Here is a 25,560-nt window from a genome sequence, read left to right as displayed (position 1 = left end):
CAAAGGATCTCACATCCTCATTGATGTTGGGCCACCATTATTTCCGCCTCAGGAACTCTAGTGTCCAATTAACCCCTGGATGCCCAGTTAATTTAGAGGAGTGTCCCCATTGTAGTACTCAGGACTGGGCTGAGTGCGGAATGTAAAGTCTGTTAGTGGGTCCCCTGCCGGGGTCAGATTCTCAGGTCTGGGCTTGTCGGACCATGGTCTCAATACTCCATATCACAGGGGCCACAATGCATAAGCTGGGGATGATGGACTCAGTGTCCCTCTCCTTGTTAGAGACATCATGTTGGCAGGACAGGGCGTCTGCTTTCTGATTCTTGGATCCCGGGCGATAGGCTAGTGAGAAATCAAACCTGTTAAAAAACAGAGCCCACCTAGTCTGGCGAGCGTTCAACCTCTTGGCTTCTTGAATGGAGATCAAGTTCTTATGGTCCGTGCAGATCACAAAAGGATGAGGTGCCCCCTCCAACCAGTGTCTCCACCCCTCAAGGGCCCACTTAACTGCCAAGAGCTCCCGGTTGCCTACATAGTAGTTGCGTTCCGCTGGCGAGAACCGTTCGGAGAGAAAGGGTCATGGTTGCAGTTCCTTGTCCTCCTAGTTCTGCTGTGAAAGGACCGCCCCCACTCCGGTGTCCGAGGCGTGCACCTCTACCACAAAGGGACAAGTCGGATCAGGATGAACGAGGATGGGTCCAGAGGTGAAACATTCCTTGAGCTCCATGAATGCCCTGTCAGCCTCGGGGTCCAGCGAAAACTGTTCTGGGACTTACGGGTTAGGACCTTGAGAGGCGCTGCCACCGCACCAAAGTTGTGTATAAAATGCCTGTAAAAATAGGCAAACCTGAGGAACCGCTGGACCTGCTTGAGTGAGATGGCAGGGGACCAGTCGGCGGCCGCCTCAATCTTAATGGGATCTATTTGGATGCCTGCAGTAGAGATAATGTGACCCAGGAAGGAAACTTGGGATATGTGGAACTCATGCTTCTGTATCTTGACATATAGTTGACTCTGCAGGAGGCATCTCAGGACTTGGCGAACATGCAGTATGTGTTCCAGAAGGGTCTTGGAGAAGATCAGGATCTCATCGAGGTAAACAAAAACAAACCGATTCAACATATCCCTAAGAGTGTCATTGACCAATGCTTGAAAGACTGCCGGTGAGTTTGATAATCCGAAGGGCATGACTAAATACTCCTAATGGCCACTAGGGGTGATTCTCACCAGATTGTAAGCGTTCTGGAGGTCCGATTTGGTGAAGAATTGGGCCAATTGGGCCAACTCCAAGGCAGCGGACATCAGGGGTAGGGGGTAACGATTCTTGATTGTAGGTCCAAGTATTCAGGAGGGAGAGAGGAGAAGTCTTGGTCTTCAATGGATGCAGGAGAACACAGTGAGGCTGTTGGTGGAGGTCTGAGACATTTAGTCTTGGCAGTCCTTAGCCCAGTCTAGTAGGTGACCCTTGGACCAGGAAAATAGTGGGTTATGTAGCGTTAGCCAGGGGGTACCCTAGGATAAGGGGGTTCTTGGAAGCCGTTATCAAAAGAAAACTAAGAGTCTGAGTGATTCACCCCAACTTGCAGTAGAATGGACTCTGATATTCCACCTGGTCAGAGGCAATGGGGCGTCCATTGAGGGCTCTGCAGAGGGATGGGACATTTCACTCAGGAGATTTGTAATTCAAAGTATTCATCAAGGAAGTTATCTGTGACCCCGGAGTCCACGAAAGCTTGAATCTGTTGCTGACGGTTGTCCCAGTGGAGGATTGCAGAAAGTAACAGACAGTGACTGGGTAACCGAGAAGTAACCGAACAGCTAGTCAGGGTCTCCCCTTGTCCTGGCGTTTCCTGTCAGCTCTGGGCATGTAGCACGGAGTTGACCGCGACCTCTGCGGTAGAGGCAGCAGCCTTCGTGCACTCACCTGTCATGCTCTTGTGTGCTCAGGCATTTGCGTCCCAGTTGCATTGGCTCGGCAGGTAGCTTAGTGGTTAGAGCTTTGGGTCAGTAATCGAAATGTTGCGGGATCGAATCCCTGAGCTGACAAGGTACAAATCTGTCATTCTGCCTCTGAGCAAGGCAGTTAACCCACTGTTCCCCGGGCGCTGAGGATGTGGATATCAATTATGGCAGCCCCCCACACCTCTCTGATTCAGAGGGGTTGGGTTAAATGCGGAACACACATTTCAGTTGAAGGCATTCAGTTGAACAACTTTCCCTTTCCTCAATGCTGAGTCCGGTGGGGCAGCCGCTGGTCTGGCCCCTTGGCGGAGTCTGAACAGTCGGCTTGCTGCTTCTCTTCCGCCGACTGGGTGGTAGACTTGACGCAGCTCAGCATTTAAGGCTAATATGGAGCTGCAGGATGGTGGTTGCTGTTCCCACATGGCCGTTGCTCATGGCAGGGCCCTGCCTGAGAGCAGAGAGAGGATGTAGGCAATCATGGCCCGATCAGTGTGGAACAAGGAGGACTGTAGCTCGAACACCAGAGAGCACTGAGTGAGGAAACTCTTACATCTTCCTGGGTGGCCGTCATACTGCTCAGGGGCTGGGATCTTGGGATCCCGGTGCAGGTTCCTTGGAGGAACTACCGCAACGCCTGTAGCACTGGGCGATGAGACTTGGGCATTGGCTCCTCCTGGGTTGGGGGTGTGCCGTGGATGGAAGGAATCGGTGAGTGCCCGGAGGGTCTCAGAGATCTGGGAGAGTTGTTCTTGTTGTCTTCTCAACAGTGCTCCTTGGTGGGTTATGACCTCTTTAATATGGTTGATCTCCACTGGGTCCATGATGGAGCAGAATCTTGCAGTGACATGGTGGGGTTGGACCCAGGTGCAGAGACTGGACCAGATGAGGAAACCAATGGTTTAGGATAAACGTAAATACGTTACTGAAAATAAGGTAACAGAAGGATCACAAAAATTCTTTAAAAATAGCAGGACAAGGACTAGAAAACTTACTCAGGCGACAAACACATGGGGCAACCAAAATCAAGCTTCTGCAAACAAGGACAGAAAACACACCTCTTCTAAAAGGGAAATCATAACGAAATCATAAGCAACACCAGAGTAACAAAAAAGTCTCTAGGGCAGTCTCTGCCGCCCTCTGGTGCCCGGAGAAACCATGACAATAATTTGGTCTCTACACATTGCATCTTGGATTTTTAACATTGCAGAATCAATTTCGGTTTTTGAAACTTAACTTCACAATTTTCATTTAGAAAAGAAAGAAAAGCTAATACCTGGTGGCTCAGTCTTTGGCCAAGATAACTGCTGACAAACACTTCTTGTAGCCATCAATGAGCTCGCTGCACCTTTCTAATGGATGTTTGCCTCGTTCTTCAGCTGCAAACTGCTCCAATTCTGCAATGTTTCAGGGGTACCCTCCAACATCTGCTGTTTTCAGATCTCGTCATTGGTTTTCGATGGGATTCAGATCTGGACTCAGCTTTGGCCACTCCAGAACAGTCTAGCATTTCATCTTGAACCATTCTTGGGTACTTTTTAAAATGTTTGGGGTCCTTGTCCTGCTGGAAGACCCAAAACCTTTGACAGAGTCCAGGTTTTGTGGACACTGGGTTGAATATTGGACTCCAAAATACATTGATAATCTGCTGATTTCATGATGCCTTGCACACGTTCAAGGCCCCAGTACCAGAGGCAGAAAATCCACCCTAAAGCATTATCGAACCTTTCTTGTGCCACCTGTTGGCAAACCTACTTGAAACACCTGGTGCAGTTTGATGCTGAAGAGTGGGACAAACTTCCATTAGAAAGGTCAAATAAAATAAAATGTTAATGTTTACTTACACATATTTATCAGATGTTATTGCGGGTGTAGCAAAATGCTTGTGTTCCAAGATCCAACAGTGCAGTCATGTCAAACAATACACAACAATACACACAAATCTAAAAAAGTAAAATAATGGAATTAAGAAATATATAAATATTAAGACGAGCAATCAAATCAAATTGTAATTGTCACATGCGCTGAATACAACCTTACAGTGAAATGCTTACTTAGAAGCCCTTAACCAACAATGCAGTTTTTATAAAAAATAAGTGTTAAGAAAGTATTTACTAAATAAACTGAAGTAAACAGTAAACTGGGATAATGGGCACAGGTTAGTCGAGGTAATTGAGGTACATGTAGGTAGAGTTACAGTGACTATGCATAGATAATAAACAGAGAGTAGAAGCAGCGTCAAAATGTGTGTGTGTGTGTGTGTGGGGGGGGGGGTGTCAATGCAAATAGTCCGGGTAGCTATTCGGTTAGCTGTTCAGGAGTCTTATGGTTTGGGGGTAGAGGCTGTTTAGAAGCCTCTTAGACCTAGACTTGGTGCTCTGGTACCGATTGCCGTGCGGTAGCAGAGAGAACAGTCTATGACTAGGGTGGCTGGAGTCTTTGGTGATTTTTAGGGCCTTCCTCTTGACACCGCCTGGTATAGAGATGCTGGATGGCAGGAAGATTGGCCCCAGTGATATACTGGGCCATACGCACTAAGAGGCCGAGCAGTTGTGAGGATACTCTCGATGGTGCAGCTGTAGAACTTTTTCAGGGTCTGAGGACCTATGCCAAATCTTTCAATCTTTCAGTCTCCTGAGGGGGAATAGGTGTTGTCATGCCCTCTTCCTGACTGTCTTGGTGTGTTTGGACCATGACAGTTAGTTGGTGATGTGGACACCAAGGAACTTGAAGCTCCAAACCTGCTCCACTACAGCCCAGTCAATGAGAATGGGGGTGTGCTCGGCCCTCCTTTTTCTGTACTTCCACAATCATCTCCTTTGTCTTGATCATGTTGAGGGAAAGGTTGTTCTCCTTGCACCACAGGGTCAAGTCTCTGACCCCCTACCCATCGGCTCTCATTGTTGTTGGTGATCAGGCCTACCACTGTTGTGTAATCTGCAAACTTGATGATGGTGTTGGAGTCGTGCTTGGCCATGCAGTCATGGGTGAACAGGGAGAACAGGAGGGGACTGAGCACGCACCACTGAGTGGCCCCGTGTTGAGGATCAGCGTGACGGATGTGTTGTTACCTACCCTTACCACCTGGGGTCGGCCCCTCAGGAAGTCCAGGATCCAGTTGCAGAGGGAGGTGTTTAGTCCCAGGGTCCTTAGCTTAGTGATGAGCTTTGAGGGCACTATGGTGAACGCTGAGCTGTAGTCAATGAATAGCATTCTCACGTATGTGTCCCTTTTGTCCAGTTGGGAAAGGGCAGTGTGGAGTGCAATAGAGATTGCATCATCTGTGGGTCTGTTGGGGCTCTATGCAAATTGGAGTGGGTCTTGGGTTTTTCTGAGATAATAGTGTTATGAGCAATGGCCAACCTTTCAAAGCACTTCATGACTACAGATGTGTGTGCTACGGGTCGGTAGTCATTTATGCAGGTTACCTTAGTGTTCTTGGGCACAGGAACTATGGCACAGGAACTATGGCCTGCTTGAAACATGTTGGTATTACAGACTCGGTCAGGGACAGATTGAAAATGTCAGTGAAGACACTTGAATACACAGTTGGTCAGCGCATGCTCGGAGTACATGTCCTGGTAATCCGTCTGGCCCTGCGGCTTTGTGAATGTTGGCCTGTTTAAAGGTCTTGCTCACATCGACTACGGAGTGCGTGATCACACAGATGTCCGGAACAGCTGGTGCTCTCATGCATGCTTCAGTGTTGCTTTCCTCGAAGCACACATAGAAGTAATTTAGCTCATCTGGTAGGCTCGTGACACTGGGCAGCTCACTGCTGCACTTCCCTTTGGAGTCTGTAATAGTTTGCAAGCCCTGACACATCTGATGAGTGTAAGCAGGAATCAGGAGGATATGGTCAGAAATGCCAAATGGAGGGTGAGGGGGAGCTATGTACCCATCACTGTGTGTGGAGTAAAGGTGGTCTAGAGTGCACGTGTAACATGGTGGTAGAAATGAGGTCAAATGCACCGCCTTTGGATGAGCATTTCCTTGTTTGCTTATGGCTTTATACAGCTCGTTGAGTGCGGTCTTCGTGCCAGCATCGGTTTGTGGTGGTAAATAGACAGCTACGAAAAATATAGATGAAAACTCTCTTGGTAAACAGTGGCAGATGTCAGCATTTGAAGTCAGCGTTCTTGTGACAGCGTGTATTTATTTCACGTTGCATTTTATGTGACGTTCCACAAGTAAATGAGCCAATTTATGATGAGGTTGAGCAGTGCTTTATATTGTATATGCCGTTCCACAGACCTTAAACCTAATATTGCGGTGATAATTAATGGCTGGGATCAATTAAGTTTTTTGCTGTTCCCCAAATAGCATTTTTTAGTTTTTAAATTGTGTCGAAATGCAGTCACTGAGCTTCAACTTCCCTCACACCCCCCTTTGCCATACCCAGGTTTAGCTGAACTGACGCGACTGTGGTTACAAAAGTGTTTGTCAGCAGTAAACATGGCCAAAGCCTGCGTAACCAAGTATAAGCTATTGGATGCAAATAATTTTGTCCTTGCCTTTTGGTTTCCTTACTCAATTTTAATTTTAAACTTAAGTTCCTCAAAACTACATTGGTTCTGCAATGTTGAAAATCCAATAAGAATGTGTGGAGATCCAATTCTTTCCTTTAATTTCTACTTATTTTAGAAGAAATGCAAATTATTTAAGAAAAGTGAACGAGTGCAAATATATTTAGCCGCCACTTTATGTTCTGTAAACTGATGAAAAACAGTTCTTTACCCTGTACGAGCAAAGTTACCCCAGTAACTCATCATGATTCTGCTTAGTTGTTCATCTTTCTCTGCACAACCTGAGAAAAAGAGTGAGTAGTTGAGTGATGAGTGGTGAGTGATTGTATGAAATAGAGTATTTATGGAGAACTTGGGGAACTGGATTGATGACATGCAGATTAGATTCAAGGTTGAGGTTAATTCCTTTACCATCCATTATAAAATGTGATGTGAAGCAGGTTCCAAAAACAAACATAAGCTCATCTCCGTGGTCAGACCCAACAAAACTCGGCCTCATCTTCTTAAGCATGCTGGGAGTTTGCTGGAACTCATACAGGTACACAGGCACACCTGCATCTGTTGTGTGGGATAAGACAGTAACATTTAGGTTAATTGGCCTCTGGAAATAGACTTGAATTCTGTACGGAGACCTCAGAATGTGATTTCTGATATACAGTGCATTCGAAAAGTATTCAGACCCGCTCACTTTTTGACATGTTGCTACATTGCAGCCTTATTCTAAAATGGATTAAAATGATTTTTTTCCCCTCATCAATTTACACACAATACTCCACACTGACGAAACAAAAGCAGTTTTTAATAATTTTTATAGGTAAATGTATAAAAATAAAAATAAATGAAAAAAACATTGAAGCAACTTTGGCAGCGATTACAGCCTTGACTCGTCTTGGGTATGATGCTACAAACTTGGCACACCGGAGTTTCTCCCATTCTTGTCTGCAGACTCTCTCAAGCTCTGTCAGGTAGGAAGGGGAGCGTCGCTGCACAACTACTTTCAGGGCATGAGATGTTCGATCGGGTTCAAGTCCGGGCTCTGGCTGGGCCACTCAAGGGCATTCAGAGACTTGTCCCGAATACACTCCTGCCTTGTCTTGGCTGTGTGCTTAGGGTCATTGTTCTGTTCGAAGGTGAACCTTTGCCCCAGTCTGAGGTCCTGTGCACTCTGGAGCAGGTTTTCATCAAGGATCTCTCTGTACTTTGCTTTGTTCCTATGTCTCTTGATCCTGACTAGTCACCCAGTGTCTTCCCCACATCTTGATGCTGCCACCACCATGTTTCACCGTAGGGATGGTGCTAGGTTTCCTCCAGACGTGACACTTGGCATTCAGGCCAAAGAGTTCAATCTTGGTTGCATCAGACCAGAGAATCTTGTTTCTCATGGTCTGAGAGTCCTCTAAGGTGCCTTTTGGCAAACTCCAAGCAGGCTGTCATGTGCCTTTTACGGAGAAGTGGCTTCCGTCTGACCACTCTACCATAAAGGCCTGATTAGTGGAGTGCTGCAGAGATGGTTGTCCTTCTGGAAGGTTCTCCCATCTCCACAGAGGAACTCAAGAGCTCTGTCTGAGTGACCATTGGGTTCTTGGTCACCGCCCTGACCAAGGCCCATCTCCCCCGATTGCTCAGTTTGGCCGGGTGGCCAGCTCTTGGAAGAGTCTTGGTGGTTCCAAACTTCTTCCATTTAAGCATGTCGGAGGCCACTGTGTTCTTGGGTACCTTCAACAATGCAGAAATGTTTTGGTACCCTTCCCCAGATCCGTGCCTCGACACAATCCTGTCTCTGAGCTCTACGGACAATTCCTTCAACCTCGTGGCTTGGTTTTTACTCTGACATGCACTGTCAATTGTGGGACCTTATATAGACTGGTATGTGCCTTTACAAATCATGTCTAATCAATTGAATTTACCATAGGTGGACTCCAATTGTGATTCAATTACAATCGTGTCTCATCACTGCAACTCCCTAACTGGCTCGGGAGAGGCGAAGGTTGAGTCATGCGTCTTTTGAAACATGACCCGCCAAACCACGCTTTTTAATACTCGCCCGCTTAACCCGGAAGCCAGCCACACCAATGTGTCGGAGGAAAAACCATTAAACTGACGACCGAAGACAGCCTGCAGGCGCCTGGCCCGCCACAAGGAGTTGCAAGAGCTCGATGGGTCAAGTAAAGCCCCCCGGCCAAACCCTCCCCTAACCCGGACGACACTGTGCCAATTATGTGCCGCCCTATGGGACTCTTGGTCACGGCTGGTTGTGACACAGTCCAGGATTGAACCTGGGTCTGTAGTGACGCCTCAAGCACTGCGATGGAGTGCCTTAGACCGCTGCACCACTCAGGAGGCCCCCAGTTGTTTTTATTTTTAAGAAATTTGCAACAACAAAAAAATGTGTTATAATATTGTGTGTAGATTGATATTTAATCGATTTAGAATAAGGCTGTAACGTAACAAATGTGGAAAAAGTCAAGGGGTCTGAATACTTTCCGAATGCACTGTACCAGTTCTAATCCTGAACTCTATGGGCCCTAGTGCTCTTACCTCTGTGGAAGTTTGCCATTTGGAGGGCAGGAATGGTGAACATAATGTCCCCAAGCAGCTCAGTGAACCCATCACGGTTTTTCACCCGATTTCCAGAGGTTCCCAGGTATTCATCTGCTATTAGCTCAGTTATCCACTGATCCTTGGGCTGAAGGAGACAACAACCATTCAGTGTAGCCACAGCATGTATTGTCATCAGTAGTTAGACAATATCATCTGGTGTGCTTTTTTCTTACATCTGGGTAGAAGATGGCCATCATGGGTATGACCTTCACCCGGTCCACTCCATCCTCCCAACCTGGAGGAGCAAAGAACTATGGGAGAAAACACGTTACTACTTTTCTAAAAATCACTCTTTAAAGAGAAAAAGAGGAGTACAAAGCCTTACAATTTAATAAATCATGTCATCTTTGGCAATAATACGTTAATGGGGGAATTTCATTCAGATAGTTAGTCATTTAGTCATTTTATTCTTTAATCTATTAACTCCACCATGAGCGTAATCCTAACCCTGAGATGCGTGCGTGTAACTGGCATCACTGTTCTAGTTTAACAGCTTTGCTTCCTCCCTCAACTTGCCTCTGACTAGGCTTGAACTAGGGTACTCTGCCTCGTGAACACATGTGACCACCTGCTTGACAATGTACATACCAGTCGCACCGCTGAAAATGATCTGATTCAATAGCACCATTTCAAGTTGTGAATTTATCCAGTATGATCTTAATATGGTACATACACTTGATGCGTAAATCATGCAATAATGTAAATGGAAGATAAAATAAAATGTGGGTTCTGCAAGCATTGAGCAAGCGATGTGTCTAAACCAGAGTCAAACTGCACTGAACAAAAATATAAATGCAACAATTTCAATGATTTTACTGAGTTACAGTTTATATGGAAATCTGTTAATTGAAATAAATTAATTAGGCCCTAATCTATGTATTTAACATGACTGGGAATACAGATATGCATCTGTTGGTCACAGATACCAATTCTGTTTGTTGTCCATAGTTTATGCCTGCCCATACCATAATCCCACCACCACCATGGGGCACTCTGTTTGCAATGTTGACATCAGCAAACCGCTCACCCACACAGCGCCATACACGCTGTCTGCCATCTGCCCTGTAAAGTGGAAACCGGGATTCATCTGTGAAGAGCACACTTCTCCAGCGTGCCAGTGGCCATTGAAGGTGAGCATTTGCCCACTGAAGTCAGTTATGATGCCAAACTGCAGTCAGGTCAAGAACCTGGTGAGGATGAGTAGCATGCAGATGAGCTTCCCTGAGATGATTTCTGACAGTTTGTGCAGAAATTATTTGGTTGAACTAACCCACAGTTTCCTCAGCTGCCGGGTGGTTGGTCTCAGATGATCCCGCAGTTGAAGAAGCCGGATATGGAGGTCCTAGGCTGGCGTGGTTACATGTGGTCTGTGTGGTTACATGTGGCTGATTGGACATGGAAATGAATATTCAATTCTCTGGTAACAGCTCTGGTGGACATTCCTGCACTCAGCATGTGTCACGAATCCCGCCGAAGATGGTCGTTGTCGCCGGCCTACTAGCTGCCATCGATTCCCTTTCCTTTTGTTTCTGTTAGTTGGGTCTAATTGGTTACACCTGTTTTGAGTTTAGTTTTGTTTGTAGGCTATTTAAGGGCACTAGGCCCGCTGGTTATTGTGCGGGCTTGTTCTCTGTTTTATGGTGTTGGTTGATTATTGTGATCTCTATTTTTCCGGACAGTTTTGTCCTGTTTATTTTGACGGGTTGTTTCATGCGCCCTTGTGTTTTGCATGTCCGTTTGTCCGCTGTCATTGGAATAAAAGATCCACGTACCTCCACCCACCATTCATAGAAGTCATAACAGCATGCCAATTGCATGCTCCCTGAAAACATGATACATATGTGGCATTGTGTTGTGTGACAAAACTGCACATTTTAGAGTGGCTTTTTATTGAGCCCAGTACACGGTGCACCTGCGTAATGATCATGCTTCTTGATATACCACACTCGTCAGGTGGATGGATTATCTTGGCAATGGAGAAATATTCACTAACAGGGATATAAACAAATTTGTGCACAGAATATGAGAGAAATAAGCTTTTTGTGCATATGGAAAATATCTGTGAAATGTTATTTCAGCTCATGAAACATAGGACCAACACTTTACATATTGGTTTATATTTTTGTTCAGTATATGTAGCATAGCACTAAAGCTGAGGATGTCACAGGATTATATCCACTCCTCACCATTAGGGTTCATTGAATGCTTTCACTTTGACAATATAAATGCTATTAATCTTAGGCTATTTGTAACTACTATTCTTTCTCCTGTGTCACTAAATCACATTTTCCATAAAACTTTGAGAAAAAAAATTACTGAGAGACCGTTTTCATCAGCCTAACATCTAGCATTGATTGTTGAAACAAATTTCAATCGTCTTTCAAAATCAACTCACCTTTGCTAAAAGCCAGCCACCTTCGTTGTCATTGGTTCCAGTCATAAACGGCACCTTGTGCATCTCATGGTTTTGAGAAATCTCCATCGCCGATTTGGACAAGAACAGCCCGTCAGCAGTCACACCAAAGAATAGCATTTGATTCTTTAAAAAGACAAGATTGATCAAAAGTGAGAAAAACATGTCTACAAGACATTACAAACAAGGAAAGGCCCCCTAGAAAATGTGGCTGCAAAATATTACCAAATGAAAGGGAGTTGGTTATCATAATCTTTGATATTACCTTCTAATGCTCATGAAACAATAATAGTCTATTATGCAATCTTTATCCACATCATACCTATTTCCTGTCACAATATGCACATTTCTAGGCTCAGTGTTTTCGTTCATCTACCTCCCAATGCAGTACAGCAGAATATGTTAATATGCTGGTTGTTTTGTATGTATATATTAATTAAGTTCGGTTTTCATTGCATTTTTTATTTAACTTTTTATTTTTCATATCTGAGTTTTGACCACATACAACATGCATGCTGACTCACTGTTGAAGGACTGTGATGGCAGGTCTCTTTTTTTTTTAGCTTGGATAGATAGCTGCCATCACAGTCCTGCAACAGTGGCTAATGTGTAGCTTGCTAGCTAATGCGTTGTAGCTGTACATAATCTATTGGTAAATAGCCCACCCATTTTCACCTACCTCATCCCCACAGTTTTTATTTATTTACTTTTCTGCTCTTTTGCACACCAATATCTCTACCTGTACATGATCATCTGATCATTTATCACTCCAGTGTTAATCTGCAATATTGTAATTATTCGCCTACCTCCTCATGCCTTTTGCACACATTGTATATAGACTCCCCTTTTTTCTCTACTGTGTTATTGACTTGTTAATTGTTTTCTCCATGTGTAACTCTGTGTTGTCTGTTCACACTGCTATGCTTTATCTTGGCCAGGTCGCAGTTGCAAATGAGAACCTGTTCTCAACTAGCCTACCTGGTTAAATAAAGGTGAAATAAATCAAAATAAAAAATGTGTTGGCTTTTTTGTTTCACCTAACAGTTTTTGTTTCACCTGCCAGTTCCTGTAAGGATAGGGACTGTGTGTGGAGATGGGAGGCTGATGAGGCTCATAGTGGGGACTTTTCCGGATCCTGGCTGAGGTATGGTGTGCTTTGGCACTTCAGCTGCTAAGGCCTCACCCAGGTGGGTGTTATGCTTTCATCCACGGAGGACTAGATACCTTCAGAGGAGTGGCTATTGCTAAGGAACCTGTCTGTCTGACCTGTCTGTCAGACTGACCGTCTTTCCCTGGCCGTAACATCAATTCCCCCTCTGCTCAAGCCTTGTCCAACAGTCCACACTTCCCAGGTGAATCCAGAAAGCTATGATCCCTAATTGGTGGCACTTATTAAATCCACTTCAATCCGTGTATATGAAGGGGAGGAGACAGGTTAAAGAAGGATTTTTAAGCCTTGAGACAATTGAGACATGGATTGTGTATGTGTTACATTTAGAGGCTGAATGGGCAAGACAAAAGATTGAAGTGCCTTTGAATGGGGTATGGTAATTGATACCAGGCGCACCGGTTTGTATCAAGAACAGCAACGCTGCTGGGTTTTTCATGCTCAACAGTTTCCTGTGTATATCAAGAATGGTCCTCCGTCCAAAGGACATCCAGCCAACTTGACACAACTGTGGGAAGCATTAAAGTCAACATGGGCCAGCATCCCTGTGGAACGCTTTTTACACCTTGTAGAGTTCATGCCCTGATGAATTGAGGCTGTTCTGAGGGCAAAAGGGAAGGGGGTGCAACTCAATCTCAATATTAGGATGGTGTTCTGAATGTTTTGTACACTCAGTATATTTTCACACTGTAAATTGTACTCTCAATTCTCATGTCCTCATTACAATTCATTACAATTCATACATGATGCTAAGTATAACCAAATGTTAAGATTGGTGTCATTCCCAAAGACATAGCTAGAACCCTGGCAAGATATGATACTGTCCGGGATATCCCACCTGTTTCTGAAAGTTCATAATGTGATCAGCAGTCAACTTCTTCACACAGTCTGCCATCTTCACTGTGTTGGTGCTTTCACAGCCAATCAGGTTTGCCACTGTCTATGAGACAAGACCAATAGAATAAATCGTCATGGTTGTAATGACTATCAGGACATTGATGGATGACAACTATTGAGTGGGCAGTACATTCGTTTAAATATGTGCAATGCTATTTATGTCTCTCAGAGTACTGAGTTTGGTGGACAGAAAGTTTGAAAATACCTGTGCAACAAGCAGGGGATTAGGAGTGAAGAGCATTTTCATTGCTGCGGTACCACTCTCGGCTATCGCGCCATGGAACAGACCAATAGACAATGGAGAGAGAAGCTAGTGATGGAAAAAAACAAGAATCAAGAAGCTAATCAAGATAGTGATGTCTCAAAACATAAAACCTATATTTCAGGGACACTCCAATTAGTATGATATGTTACGTTTCATATGGTATGTATTAATTTGGGAATGTCCATCATCCATTTCGCATGATATGTTACGACAGCGGTTTGAAAACTAGGGGCCGAGAACCCATGTGTGGTTGCCTGATATGAAAATGGGAGAATTTCCAAATTCCTGAAGAAAAAAAATACATGCAAAAAAATATATATAATATTGTCTTTGTATCTCAAAATGATTGTAACGTGGTTAGCCTTAAAAATTGAAATGAAAATGATTCAAATCTAAAAGATACAATTCAACCAGAGAGCACCCTTAGATCATGGGAAAAGGCCGCGCTTGACCGTTGCACTTGAATCATTCCTACCATGAATGTCTAGGTCCTCTTCGCTATGAAACCACATACTATTGTAGGGACTTTGATATTACCACAATTGATATGGTGAAAACAATGTGTGGGGAGGCAGAGGTACAGAAACTCACATCAATACCTTTGTCAGATAGCACCGTTAAACAAATAATTAATACTGTCACTAGCAATCAAGAGCAAACTGACTGAACGACTCAAACTCCTGTTAGCTGTGAGGGCCGGAATGCCCATGCATTGACTTTTGTTCACTATACATGTCGGTGGATGCTATTCACGAGGACATATTGTCTTGTCTCATGATTCCCGAGCATGAAACGGCAGAAGGGATGTTCAGTGTGCTGCGTGGTTATATTAACGAAAAACAGATTGTATATGTGACCCAATTAATGAAACTAGGCATATGTCGCAAGTCACGACAGGAGAGCTGTTTGAACGTAAAAAATGTTTTTTAATCTAAATGCGTTTTTTGGCAGTAATGCCTTCTCGAACATGTGAACTTTCATGGGCATTAACAACAAACTTGCATGACATCTGTAAATACGACAGAAACCTTCCCACTAGTCATGACTTGCTGAGATTATGAGTGGGCTGGACATGCCAAGAGAAGAGTTCGGATTGGTCAGCCATATAGAAGGCTTCTGTCTATTTGAGTTGTGGAATTAGAGTATGAGATGGATAAAATACCTGTCACCAGATTACATCTTCAAACTAAGGGCAACTTTGGCATGGCATCAAAGACAGGGAGACGAGTCCATCATGCATGATGATGTACACAGGTAAGATAGTCTAGCGTTAGCTAGCTACATTTTCAGATATTAAATGTTTCACAGAAAGTGGTTTCATTTCAAGCTAAAGTGTACTGTTAGCTAGCTCGGTAACGTTAGCTGGCTGGCTCCCTTGCTGACGTTATTATTCGTATCCCAGATCTGTTTGCTTTGCCAGATAGAGCCTAATGTTAGCTAGCTAACATTGAACCTGGTTGGTTAGCTTCCAGCATATTCATGCAGTATAGTAACGACATGATTTGGCACTATATTCATTGTTGTTTAACTGGCTTACTATAGCTGGCTCGTTAGCAAATGTTACGTGACGTGTGATTTTACACGTTGTTTGCCAAGCTAGGTTCATTGTTTACCTAGCTAGCTACATTTCTTAAGCTAAAGTGTAATGTTAGCTAGCTAACGTTAGCTGGCTGGCTCCCTAGCTGACGTTGTTATTCGTATCCCAGAGCTGTTTGCTTTACTAGTTACAGCCTAATGTTAGCTAGCAAACATTGAACCTGGTTGGTTAGCTCTCACCATATTCATGCAGTGTAGGACGACATGATTTGTCACTATGTTCATTGTTATTTAACTTCCTGGCGTTAGCTGGCTGGCTCGTTAGCTAATGTTAAGTGACCTGTGATGTTACACGTTGTTTACCTAGCTAGGTTAATTGTTTACCTAGCTAGCTACATGTCTTAAGCTAAAGTGTAATGTTAGCTAGCTAGCTAACGTTAGATGGTGGCTCCCTAGCTGATGTTGTTATTCATATCCCACAGCTGTTATTTTCACTAGTTAGAGCCTAACTTTACCTAGCTAACATTGAATCTGGGTGGTTAGCTCCCAGCATATTCATGCCGTGTACTGTAGTAACAACATGATTTGGCACTATGTTCAATGTTGTTTAATTAACTAGCTAACTTTAGCTGGCTGTCTCATTAACTAACGTTGCGTGACGTGTGTTATTTTACAAGTTGTTTACCTAGCTAGGTTAATTGTTTACCTAGCTAGCTACATGTCTTAAGCTAAAGTTTACATCACGTGTTGAATATGGCCGATGTCAGTAAAGATCTGCAAAGAAGCGTAATGAAATTGTTGCAGGCTGTTTTCATGTTGTTCATAGGTAAATAAATCATCTGCCAGAGCATCAAGTTTTGCGCTCTTAACGCTCTAACGTCGAAACCAGATGGGTGGGGCTAAAGCTTAAGAGGGTGTGAAGGATGCTGAATGGGTGTAGACAAAGAAGAGCTCTTCACTAGATACCAAAACATTCAAAGGTCATTTCCCATAAGTGAGTTTACAAGTGTATCATATTTCAAAGCAGAATTACTTTCCCATTGTTCCTCAACAATGCAATATGATATTCAATTTTGTAGCTCAGAGTCTCTACTTTTATCCAATGTAAAAAAAACACTATTTCAAATTTTGTTACATAAGACCGAATCCAGGTGGTGAGTCACATATGGGATTGAATGGTGGTCTTTTGCACAGATGGGGCTACAACTATCATGGGATGGCAGGCAGGCCTCTGCACTCTAGTTATGAATGTGTTTCCCTCTGCCATATGTACGCATTGTATGATACACTGAGAGCAACTGGCAGAAAAAGAGCGCAGCAGGTATCTTCGATTGTAAACTACATCAAACCACATTCACTGCACGCAGGTCTGTTCGCAAACAATTGTGCAGATATAGGATCAGAGCATGATAATGTTCTATTTCACACCGAGGCTTGGTGGTTATCGAGGGGGAGAGTTGGAAAGATTTTTCTCATTGAGAGAGGAACTTTTGCAATTCACATCGGATGTAAAAAAAAACCAGACTTGGTTGACGTTCTATGTAATAGAAAATGAAATAACAGAAAACATCATCAGTAAGTGTCCCACACGAGTGATAACTGCTCACCTCCAGCGCTTGGAAGAGCACTTTGGGATGGACCTACTTCACAATCCGTTTGACTGTGATCCTGGCTCATTTGACATTCCAGTAATTTAAATCAAACAGCTGATCGAGCTGTCATGTGACCGATTGCTGCAGACAAAGCATTCACGGGCCACTACGGAGGACTTTTTTGTTCCTGACTCAAAGGGAACAGCCAGGAGTCTCCCTCTGAGCATTAACGATGCGTTTAAAACAACTGGAAACTCGGAAATCTCAGACATCAGTGCCTTCAATACAACTGGGAACTTGGAAAGAAACGAGCTCCGGGTGAGAAAAAATATTTTGAACGGACATCCAACTCGGAATTCCAACTAGGGAACTCGGGACTCTGTCTAGAGCTCCGACTTTGCAACCTAAAGATTATTGACGTCATGATTTGACCTCATATTTTTCAGAGTTCCCAGTTGTCTTGAAAGCACCATAATATTCATTGTAGGCTACCCTTCACCAGCTCATATCTGTGAAGCTGGATTCAGTGCTTTTTCCTGCATCAAACCAAATATTGATCCAGGTTGGATGTGACAGCAGAGATGAGTTGCGTACTGTCGGCCATGCTCACTGACATTGAGAAGGTCCGTATCCATATCCCCAAATAAAAAAGTAAACATCGGTTGTTGATATTTTTTCACATGGGTGGGGACACGATCATTTTCAGATATCAAAATGGGGTCATGGGCCAAAAAAGTTTGGCAACCCCTGTGTTACAAATTTGAATTTGTATGATACTGTATGATTGGGAATTGCAATTTGTAAAATATGTTACGATTTGCAAAATGATATGTTATGAATTCCAATTTGTTGCAACATAAATTTTTGCCTGAAGTAACCTTCTGTCCTATGTAACCATTCCAAATGGAACACATCATACTAATTTGAGTGTGCCTGATTTACTTTTACTATGTTACGTCTAGTCTATGAGACCAGGCTGATATTTCACTCAAAATATTATGCAATATACTGTATTGATGGAAATATGTTTTCATACAAAATTATTTGGTAAAATAAGTTACAATATATAAATTATAGACAAAATGTTTGATGCATTATATTTTACAGTTCACATAAATTGCTAAATATGTCATATATTTTGGGTATGTGTGTGTGTTTGTGGATCCTCACCAGTAACGATACGCTTGCTCCACCAGCAGACTCTCCAAATATGGTGACCGACTTGGAGTCGCCCCCAAAGTTGTGGATGTGCTCCTGGACCCACCGCAAGGCTTCCACCTGGTCAAGTAGTCCCATGTTCCCTGGGGCATACTTGTCTCCTGTGCTGTATGGAAAAGATGGAAAACAAGCCCAAAACAGTGACATGTTTTATTTAACTAGACAAGTCAGTTAAGAACAAATTCTTATTTTCAATGACAGCCTACCCCTGCCAAACCCTCCCCTAACCCGGACGATGCTGGGCCAATTGTGCGCCGCCCTATGGGACTCCCGATCACGGCCAGTTGTGATACAGCCCAGGATCGAACCAGGATCAAACCAGGGTCTGTTGTGACACCTCTAGCACTGAGATGCAGTGCCTTAGACCACTGCACCACTCAGGATCCCTATTTTCAACCAGTAACTATCAGGAAATAACACTGATCACACTTTGGCAGTGTTAGTTTCATCAGCTGATGTTCAATATGATACAAAACACAAGAAAAACACATTTTGGACTGCACTGGGCCTTTAACAGTATAGCTTCTTTCCTCACAAGTCCTTACTGGCACTTGAACTTGGATCCCCTGCCTCGCAAAATCACACTACAGTATGTTCTTAGCCAGTTGCGCCATGGCAAACATATCAGTTCAGCAACTCAAGTGGAGACAAATCCAACACTTGTATAGGGGCAACCGTGCAATGTTAAAGGCCAAATCACCATTACGGAATGTCAAACATATGAAGTTGATTTGACCATGACATTTAGAAAATTGCACGGTTGTCCATTTCAGTTCCATTGATTTCTAGTTAGCGGAGGCTAAAGTTAGATGACATTTGTTGTGGCTGTTTAAAGAAAAGCAAACCATGGATTACAGTTTCTCCTGGTTCATAGACTACTTTCAGGGTGAGGAACCAGTTGTGAAATACTGCACATCCAAATCAAACCAAATTTTGTGCCAAATTCAACAGGTGTACACTTCACAGCGAAATGCTTACTTACGAGCACATTCCCCATACAGTGGTGCAGAGTTTAAACAATTAAGACAAAAAAACAAATAAGCAAATCGTAACGCAACAAAAACAATAACGAGGCTATATACAAGGAATACCCCTTTAAAATATCCAATTGTGTGTGGTTCTGTAGTAGTTCAGTCTTACCTGAAGAACCCCAGCCATCCCAAACGGTATTGGATCAGCACTACAACCACATCCTGGTATGCAGCCAAAGCAGAACCATCATATGCTGATGCAGAACCAATGGCGAATCCGCCACCATGGATCCAAACCATGACCTGAGAAACACAAGCAATACATGCTGAAAAAAGTAAATACCAGCTGCATTTAGATTCACTTTGCACTAATCATCGGACATATGTTGTATTATATGATTTCAGGTTTTTTTGTATTTTTTAACTTATCTTATGTTGAACTCAAATTGCCCTTCATGGACAATAAATATTTACTGAGCTGAACTATGCTTATGTGTGGCCTTGTAGCCTTTGATAATATGGAAGTTTATAGCAGTTATCGTTAACTTTGACGATAACTTTAACTTTGATGATGAAAACATATTTCCTGCATAGCTTCACTGCACATTGACAAGTATTCCACTTAGCATGAGTCATTCACTACGATAACTGACTGAAAAAGTATGATTATTTATCATAATACAATTCAAACATAATACATTTCAGTAGCCTACACACACCTGACAAATTTGGATTGAAAAAGTGCGTCGCTGATGAGAATAACATTAAAGCACAATTTTTTTTTTTAAACCCAGTAGGCCTACCTTAATACAGGAAATATCATTACATTTACATTTAAGTCATTTAGCAGACGCTCTTATCCAGAGCGACTTACATCATCTTTATTATTAAATTCTGCCACTACCGTGGTGTGACCTAACTTTCTGGAGCCCGCAGCTCTATATTGTTTCAACAGCATCACTGGGAAGTCAATCAACTGTTGACTATATGTGTCTGTCATGTTTTGTCTTATATTGTCTTGTCATTATGCTTTCCCTTCTGTTCGTTTCCCCCTGCTGGTCTTATTAGGTTCGTTCCCTTTTTTCTATCCCTCTCTCTCCCCCTCCCTCTCTCTCCTCTATCGTTCCGTTCCTGCTCCCAGCTGTTCCTCATTCTCCTACTCTCTCATTTAGTCTTTTCACACCTGTCCCCTATCTTGTCCTCTGATTAGAGTCCCTATTTCTCCCCTTGTTTTCCGTTTCTGTCCTGTCGGATCCTTGTATGATGTTCGCTGTGCTGTGTCATTGTCTCGCCCTGTCGTGTCTTGTCTCCTTCAGATGCTGCGTGTAGCAGGTGCCTTAGTCTGCTACGGTTGGTGCCTTCCCGAGGCAACCTGCAGTCAATGGTCGAGTCTCCAGTCTGTCCTCGTCACTACGAGTGGAATTAAGTTTTTTCATGTTTTGTTTTCGTCTTGAGTTTTACTGGAATAAAGACTCTGTTTTCGCTAAGTCGCTTTTGGGTCCTCATTCACCTGCATAACAGTGTCTGATATTACTTACATGAAGCCTTGTTTTCTCAGCAGGTTTAACTGGAGTGTAAATGTTGAGATAAAGACAATCTTCTGACACCTCTGGGATTTCCACTGTCATGGACACATTTGAGTAAAGGTCTTTTGTAATTTGTTTGTCTTGATAACACCTGAAAAACATAACTTATTGAGAAGTCTGATTTTATTAAATCTCATTGTTTGTCTAACCCTTATTCAAATAGCCAGAAACTTGAGATGTATGGTTTGTTTGTGACCTTGCTGGGTCTTACATGAGAGGCTGCTGGATGGCGTCCCTCACTCCCTCCCATCCCTCCACAGGCTGGGGCGGGGCCAGTCTCAGGGGGCCAACAGGTGGTTTGGCAAACGGAACACCCAGGTAGGCCTGAACCACAGTCTCCTTCCCCTTTACGCTCACATATTGCCCTCTCAGTCCCCCCAGTTTGGTCTGGACCACAGGTGCTGTTGAGATGTTAAGCAGTTAGTTATAGGTGTGTTACTTTCGAAAAACAGGGGGGATGTATGGTTACTCCTTTTCATTGAGTAAAAATTTGTTTCAGAACTCCCTTTAAAAGTGTATAATTCAGTATGTTTATCCAGCTCATACCATTCTTGTGGACAACTCATGTCAACGGCTTTGAATGTAACCCTCTGTCTATACTGTATATCTGTGCTATAGCAATATGTCACAGTATGTCGAAAGTACCTCACCCATAGCACTAGCATAAAATGTGTTTTTTTATTGCATGAACACAAAGTACATTATTGCATGAGGAAAATCAAGGTCAAACTAGGGACTATTAGACAAAGAAAACACATAAATAACGATAAGGGGGTTATATTTCAAGGGATACAGAATTTCCATTGGAGCAGAGAATGGTCACATGAAAATAAAAAGTGAGACTTTGACTGACAGCAATTACTTCTCAGATGTTTTGTTAATTAATAATGATTCTAAAATGCCTTTCCAGTTGCATGTATATGATATTTACCCATATTAATGATCATATTTATTACGTCAGAAATGTTATCTTGAATACCATCCATTTAAAAACGATAGGAGTGGTCCTTCTGTAGCTCAGTTGGTAGAGCATGGCGCTTATAACGCCAGGGTAGTGGGTTCGATTCCCGGGACCACCCATACGTAGAATGTATGCACACATGACTGTAAGTCGCTTTGGATAAAAGCGTCTGCTAAATGGCATATATTATTATTATTATATTATTTCAGGAATTACCTAAATCAAGTCTCCAAAAACCTTGTGCTTATTTCTATCCCATTATAAATGTGTTATTAAAATAACTTTTGGAATAGACACCGGCGGGAATGCACTCTTAACCAATCAGCATTCAGATGAGACACTAATGCATATAATGCAGGAGTCACATCAGTTAACACAATTTTAATTAACATTCTACATTACCATGGAAATTATTGCAGTCATTGCGAGTGTATAAATGAGTTTACCAGTCAAATTGCCATGGTTAGAGGTTCCAAGCCTGTTCTATTCATGCTATTTTTATGTGTGCTGCTGCTGCATAGTGGTCATTCAGTCAGCTGTTCATTCGACCCCCCCCCCCCCCCCCCCAAAAAAGTATATTTTTCCGGTTATTTTATTTTCATGGAGTCTTCATCCATAACCGTCGGTTACACGGTTATACGGTAATTGTGCCCGAGCCTATAATGTGTAAACTTAACTATCAATCTGCTACACAGCCTACGGTAGTTAGGCAACATCCTGTATCTTCTATATTTCCTGACCACAGTTGTTGGCCTATGCAATGTTTCGACGACTGTTATCGGCTTACTTACCATTGGATTCGGCCAAAGTATACAGAAATAGTAGGCCAATTGACAGGGAAAGTCTCAGTAAGCCTGACGGTTCCTTCATGGCCGCAACATTCAATGATTTGAGTGCTCAGCGACACACCTATTGTTATGCAACCACAGACCTCAACAGAATGCGGGAAAGAGTAGTACTGAAAGTATTTGCTTAGGCTTTATAGAGTTACCCTTACAGGTGTGCCCTTTACCTTTGTCCCTAATAGGGAAGGTGGGGAAATGTATTGTTGGTGTGAGCTGCTGTCCTTAAATGACCAAAGCCATGACTTTGAGGTCATGTCAATTGCATGTACACTCAGCAAAAAAAGAAACGTCTTTCAAAGATAATTCATAAAAATTCCAAATAACTTCACATATCTTCATTGTAAAGGGTTTCAACACTGTTTCACATTCTATTTTACTAGGCAAGTCAGTTAATAACAAATTCTTATTTTCAATGACTGCCTACGAACAGTGGGTTAACTGCCTGTTCAGGGGCAGAACGACAGATTTGTACCTTGTCAGGTTGGGGATTTGAACTTGCAACCTTTCAATTACTAATCCAACGTCCTGCTCATCTTCGTGAACATGCCTGCAAGGAGGCATGAGGACTACAGATCTGGCCAGGGCAATAAATTGCAATGTCAGTACTGTGAGACGCCTAAAACAGCGCTACAGGGAGACAGGACGGACAGCTGATCGTCCTCGCAGTGGCAGACCACATGTAACATTGCCTGCACAGGATCGCTACACCCGAACATCACACCTGTGGGACAGGTACAGTATGGCAACAACAACTGCCCTAGTTACACCAGGAACACACAATCCCTCCATCAGTGCTCAGACTGTCCGCAATCGGCTGAGAGAGGCTGGACTGAGGGCTTGTAGCATGTGGGCACACAGGTCCTCACCAGACATCACCAGCAACAATGTTGCTATGGGCACAAACCCACCATCAATGGACCAGACAGGACTGGCAAAAAGTGGTCTTGACTGAAGAGTCGTGGTTTTGTCTCACCAGGGGGGATTGTCGGATTCGTGTTTATCGTCGAAGGAATGAGCGTTACACCGAGGCCTGTATTCTGGAGCGGGATCGATTTGGAGGTGGAGTCCGTCATGGTCTGGGGCGGTGTGTTACAGCATCATCGGACTAAGCTTGTTGTCATTGCAGGCAATCGCAACGCTGTGCTCTACAGGGAAGACATCCTCCTCCCTCATGTTGTACCCTTCCTGCAGGCTCAACCTGACATGACTCTCCCGCATGACAATGCCACCATCGATACTGCTCGTTCTGTGCGTGATTTCCTGAAAGACAGGAATGTCAGGATTTTTGCTCACCGTTCTTGTGATCATTTTGACCCCACAGGGTGACATCTGTCGTGGAGCCCCAGATCGAGGGAGATTATCAGTGGTATTGTATGTCTTCCATTTCCTAATAATTGCTCCCACAGTTGATTTCTTCAAACCAAGCTGCTTACCTATTGCAGATTCAGTCTTCCCAGCCTGGTGCAGTCTTCCCAGCCTGGTGCAGGTCTACAATTTTGTTTCCTTTGACAGCTCTTTGGTCTTGGCCATAGTGGAGTTTGGAGTGTGACTGTTTGAGATTGTGGACAGGTGTCTTTTATACTGATAACAAGTTTAAACAGGTGCCATTAATACAGGTAACGAGTCGAGGACAGAGAAGCCTCTTAAAGAACAAGTTACAGGTCTGTGAGAGCCAGACATCTTGCTTGTTTGTAGGTGACCAAATACTTATTTTCCACCATAATTTGCAAATAAATTCATTTAAAAATCCTACAATGTGATTTTCTGGATTTTTTTTCTCATTTTGTCTGTCATAGTTGAAGTGTACCTATGATGGAAATTACAGGCCTCTAATCTTTTTAAGTGGGAGAACTTGCACAATTGGTGGCTGACTAAATACTTTTTTGCCCCACTGTAGATGGCTCTGACACTATCTGGCTGATTACCTGTCACTCACTTACTTAACTAAACCTTTGTACTATGCCCTATTATGCAAAAGAGTACATAGACTACTTGTCATTGTTTGTCTATCAGTTAATGATCCATCATTAGCCTGCCTTGCACCTTTGGCCTGCATTGTAACAGGTAGGCCTATGTCACACCACAACAAAAATTGTGATGTTTTGAAATTAATGTGAGTAGACTACATGAAACTTCACATGGGCTATGCATTGCTTGAAATGACTGCATTATGTGTCATTTCAATGTCAATTCAGTCAACTGAAATTCTTTGAGGGAAATTCATAGCTTCTACCCCATATGACTTGCATGAATACAACCAACTGTTCATGGACCTCGCCTACAATCCACTGCAATTCCTTTTGTATCTTTTGACTTAGTCTATTTTCTATTCATTTTAATTGACTTTACATTTAAAAAATACTTCCTTAACTTAAATAGCTTCCATTTGACTTGCATAAATACACCCAACTGTTATTGGTTCAGGGACTTCTTCCCTCCAATCCATGGCAAATGTTTTTTGACTTTGTAATTTTTTAATATGAATTTTAACTGAATTAAATGAGAAATCTCCTTAAAGCTGCAATATTTAACTTTTTGAATGACGTGACCAAATTCACATAGAAATAAGTGTTATAGGTCTGTCATTCTCCTTGAAAGCAAGTCTAAGAAGTGATAGATCTGATCTAGGTGCACTATTTCTATGCTTCCCGTTCTTAAGTTTAGTTTTTGTCTTTTACTTTTGAACACCATATACAAACAGCTGAAAATACAATAGCTTTGGTTATAGAAAATATATTTCACAGCAGTTTAGATGGTACAATGATTATCTTCACAATACTTGATTGTTTTGTCACATAAACTGAAATTAGGTTAACTATTACAATTTTAGCAACCAAGAATTATGGAGCAATTTCACATTTTTGTATTTAATAACATTTTAAATTTAATGGATTTTAGCTGGAGAAGTTAGCATATTTTGTTGTTGATTGGGCGCCATTTAGGTTTACACGATTTGTGACTGGATTCTGTCTTATGTAGCAAAATTTTATTTTTTTATTAGATTGGATAAAAGTAGAGATTC

The 25,560-nt window shown here is 42.9% G+C and overlaps 2 protein-coding genes across 2 annotated transcripts in view; one reads left to right on the top strand and one right to left on the bottom strand.

Annotated features, from left to right (window-relative positions):
• Positions 1 to 22,656, bottom strand: part of ces2b (carboxylesterase 2b) — a 38,116-nt gene extending 15,460 nt beyond the window's left edge. The window contains exons 1-12 of the mRNA XM_046348683.1: positions 22,485 to 22,656; positions 20,944 to 21,133; positions 20,685 to 20,823; positions 19,316 to 19,449; positions 18,128 to 18,281; positions 13,770 to 13,874; positions 13,506 to 13,607; positions 11,482 to 11,625; positions 9,260 to 9,337; positions 9,024 to 9,171; positions 6,897 to 7,043; positions 6,697 to 6,766 (exon numbers count right to left, since the gene is read on the bottom strand). Of these exons, the coding sequence (XP_046204639.1) occupies positions 6,697 to 6,766; positions 6,897 to 7,043; positions 9,024 to 9,171; positions 9,260 to 9,337; positions 11,482 to 11,625; positions 13,506 to 13,607; positions 13,770 to 13,874; positions 18,128 to 18,281; positions 19,316 to 19,449; positions 20,685 to 20,823; positions 20,944 to 21,133; positions 22,485 to 22,563 (1,490 nt within the window). The 5' untranslated portion in view covers positions 22,564 to 22,656. The remainder of the gene's footprint in view (positions 1 to 6,696; positions 6,767 to 6,896; positions 7,044 to 9,023; positions 9,172 to 9,259; positions 9,338 to 11,481; positions 11,626 to 13,505; positions 13,608 to 13,769; positions 13,875 to 18,127; positions 18,282 to 19,315; positions 19,450 to 20,684; positions 20,824 to 20,943; positions 21,134 to 22,484) is intronic.
• LOC124035254 (protein BANP-like) overlaps positions 14,924 to 25,560 on the top strand; it is a 112,448-nt gene continuing 101,811 nt past the window's right edge. Inside the window, exon 1 of the mRNA XM_046348711.1 lies at positions 14,924 to 15,083. The gene's annotated coding sequence lies outside the window, so the exon portion shown is untranslated. The remainder of the gene's footprint in view (positions 15,084 to 25,560) is intronic.

Source organism: Oncorhynchus gorbuscha, linkage group LG01 (assembly GCF_021184085.1).
Source record: "Oncorhynchus gorbuscha isolate QuinsamMale2020 ecotype Even-year linkage group LG01, OgorEven_v1.0, whole genome shotgun sequence".
Classification (NCBI taxonomy): domain Eukaryota; kingdom Metazoa; phylum Chordata; class Actinopteri; order Salmoniformes; family Salmonidae; genus Oncorhynchus; species Oncorhynchus gorbuscha.
Note: the sequence above shows the minus strand (reverse complement) of the source record. Positions and strands in the feature narration are given on the sequence as shown.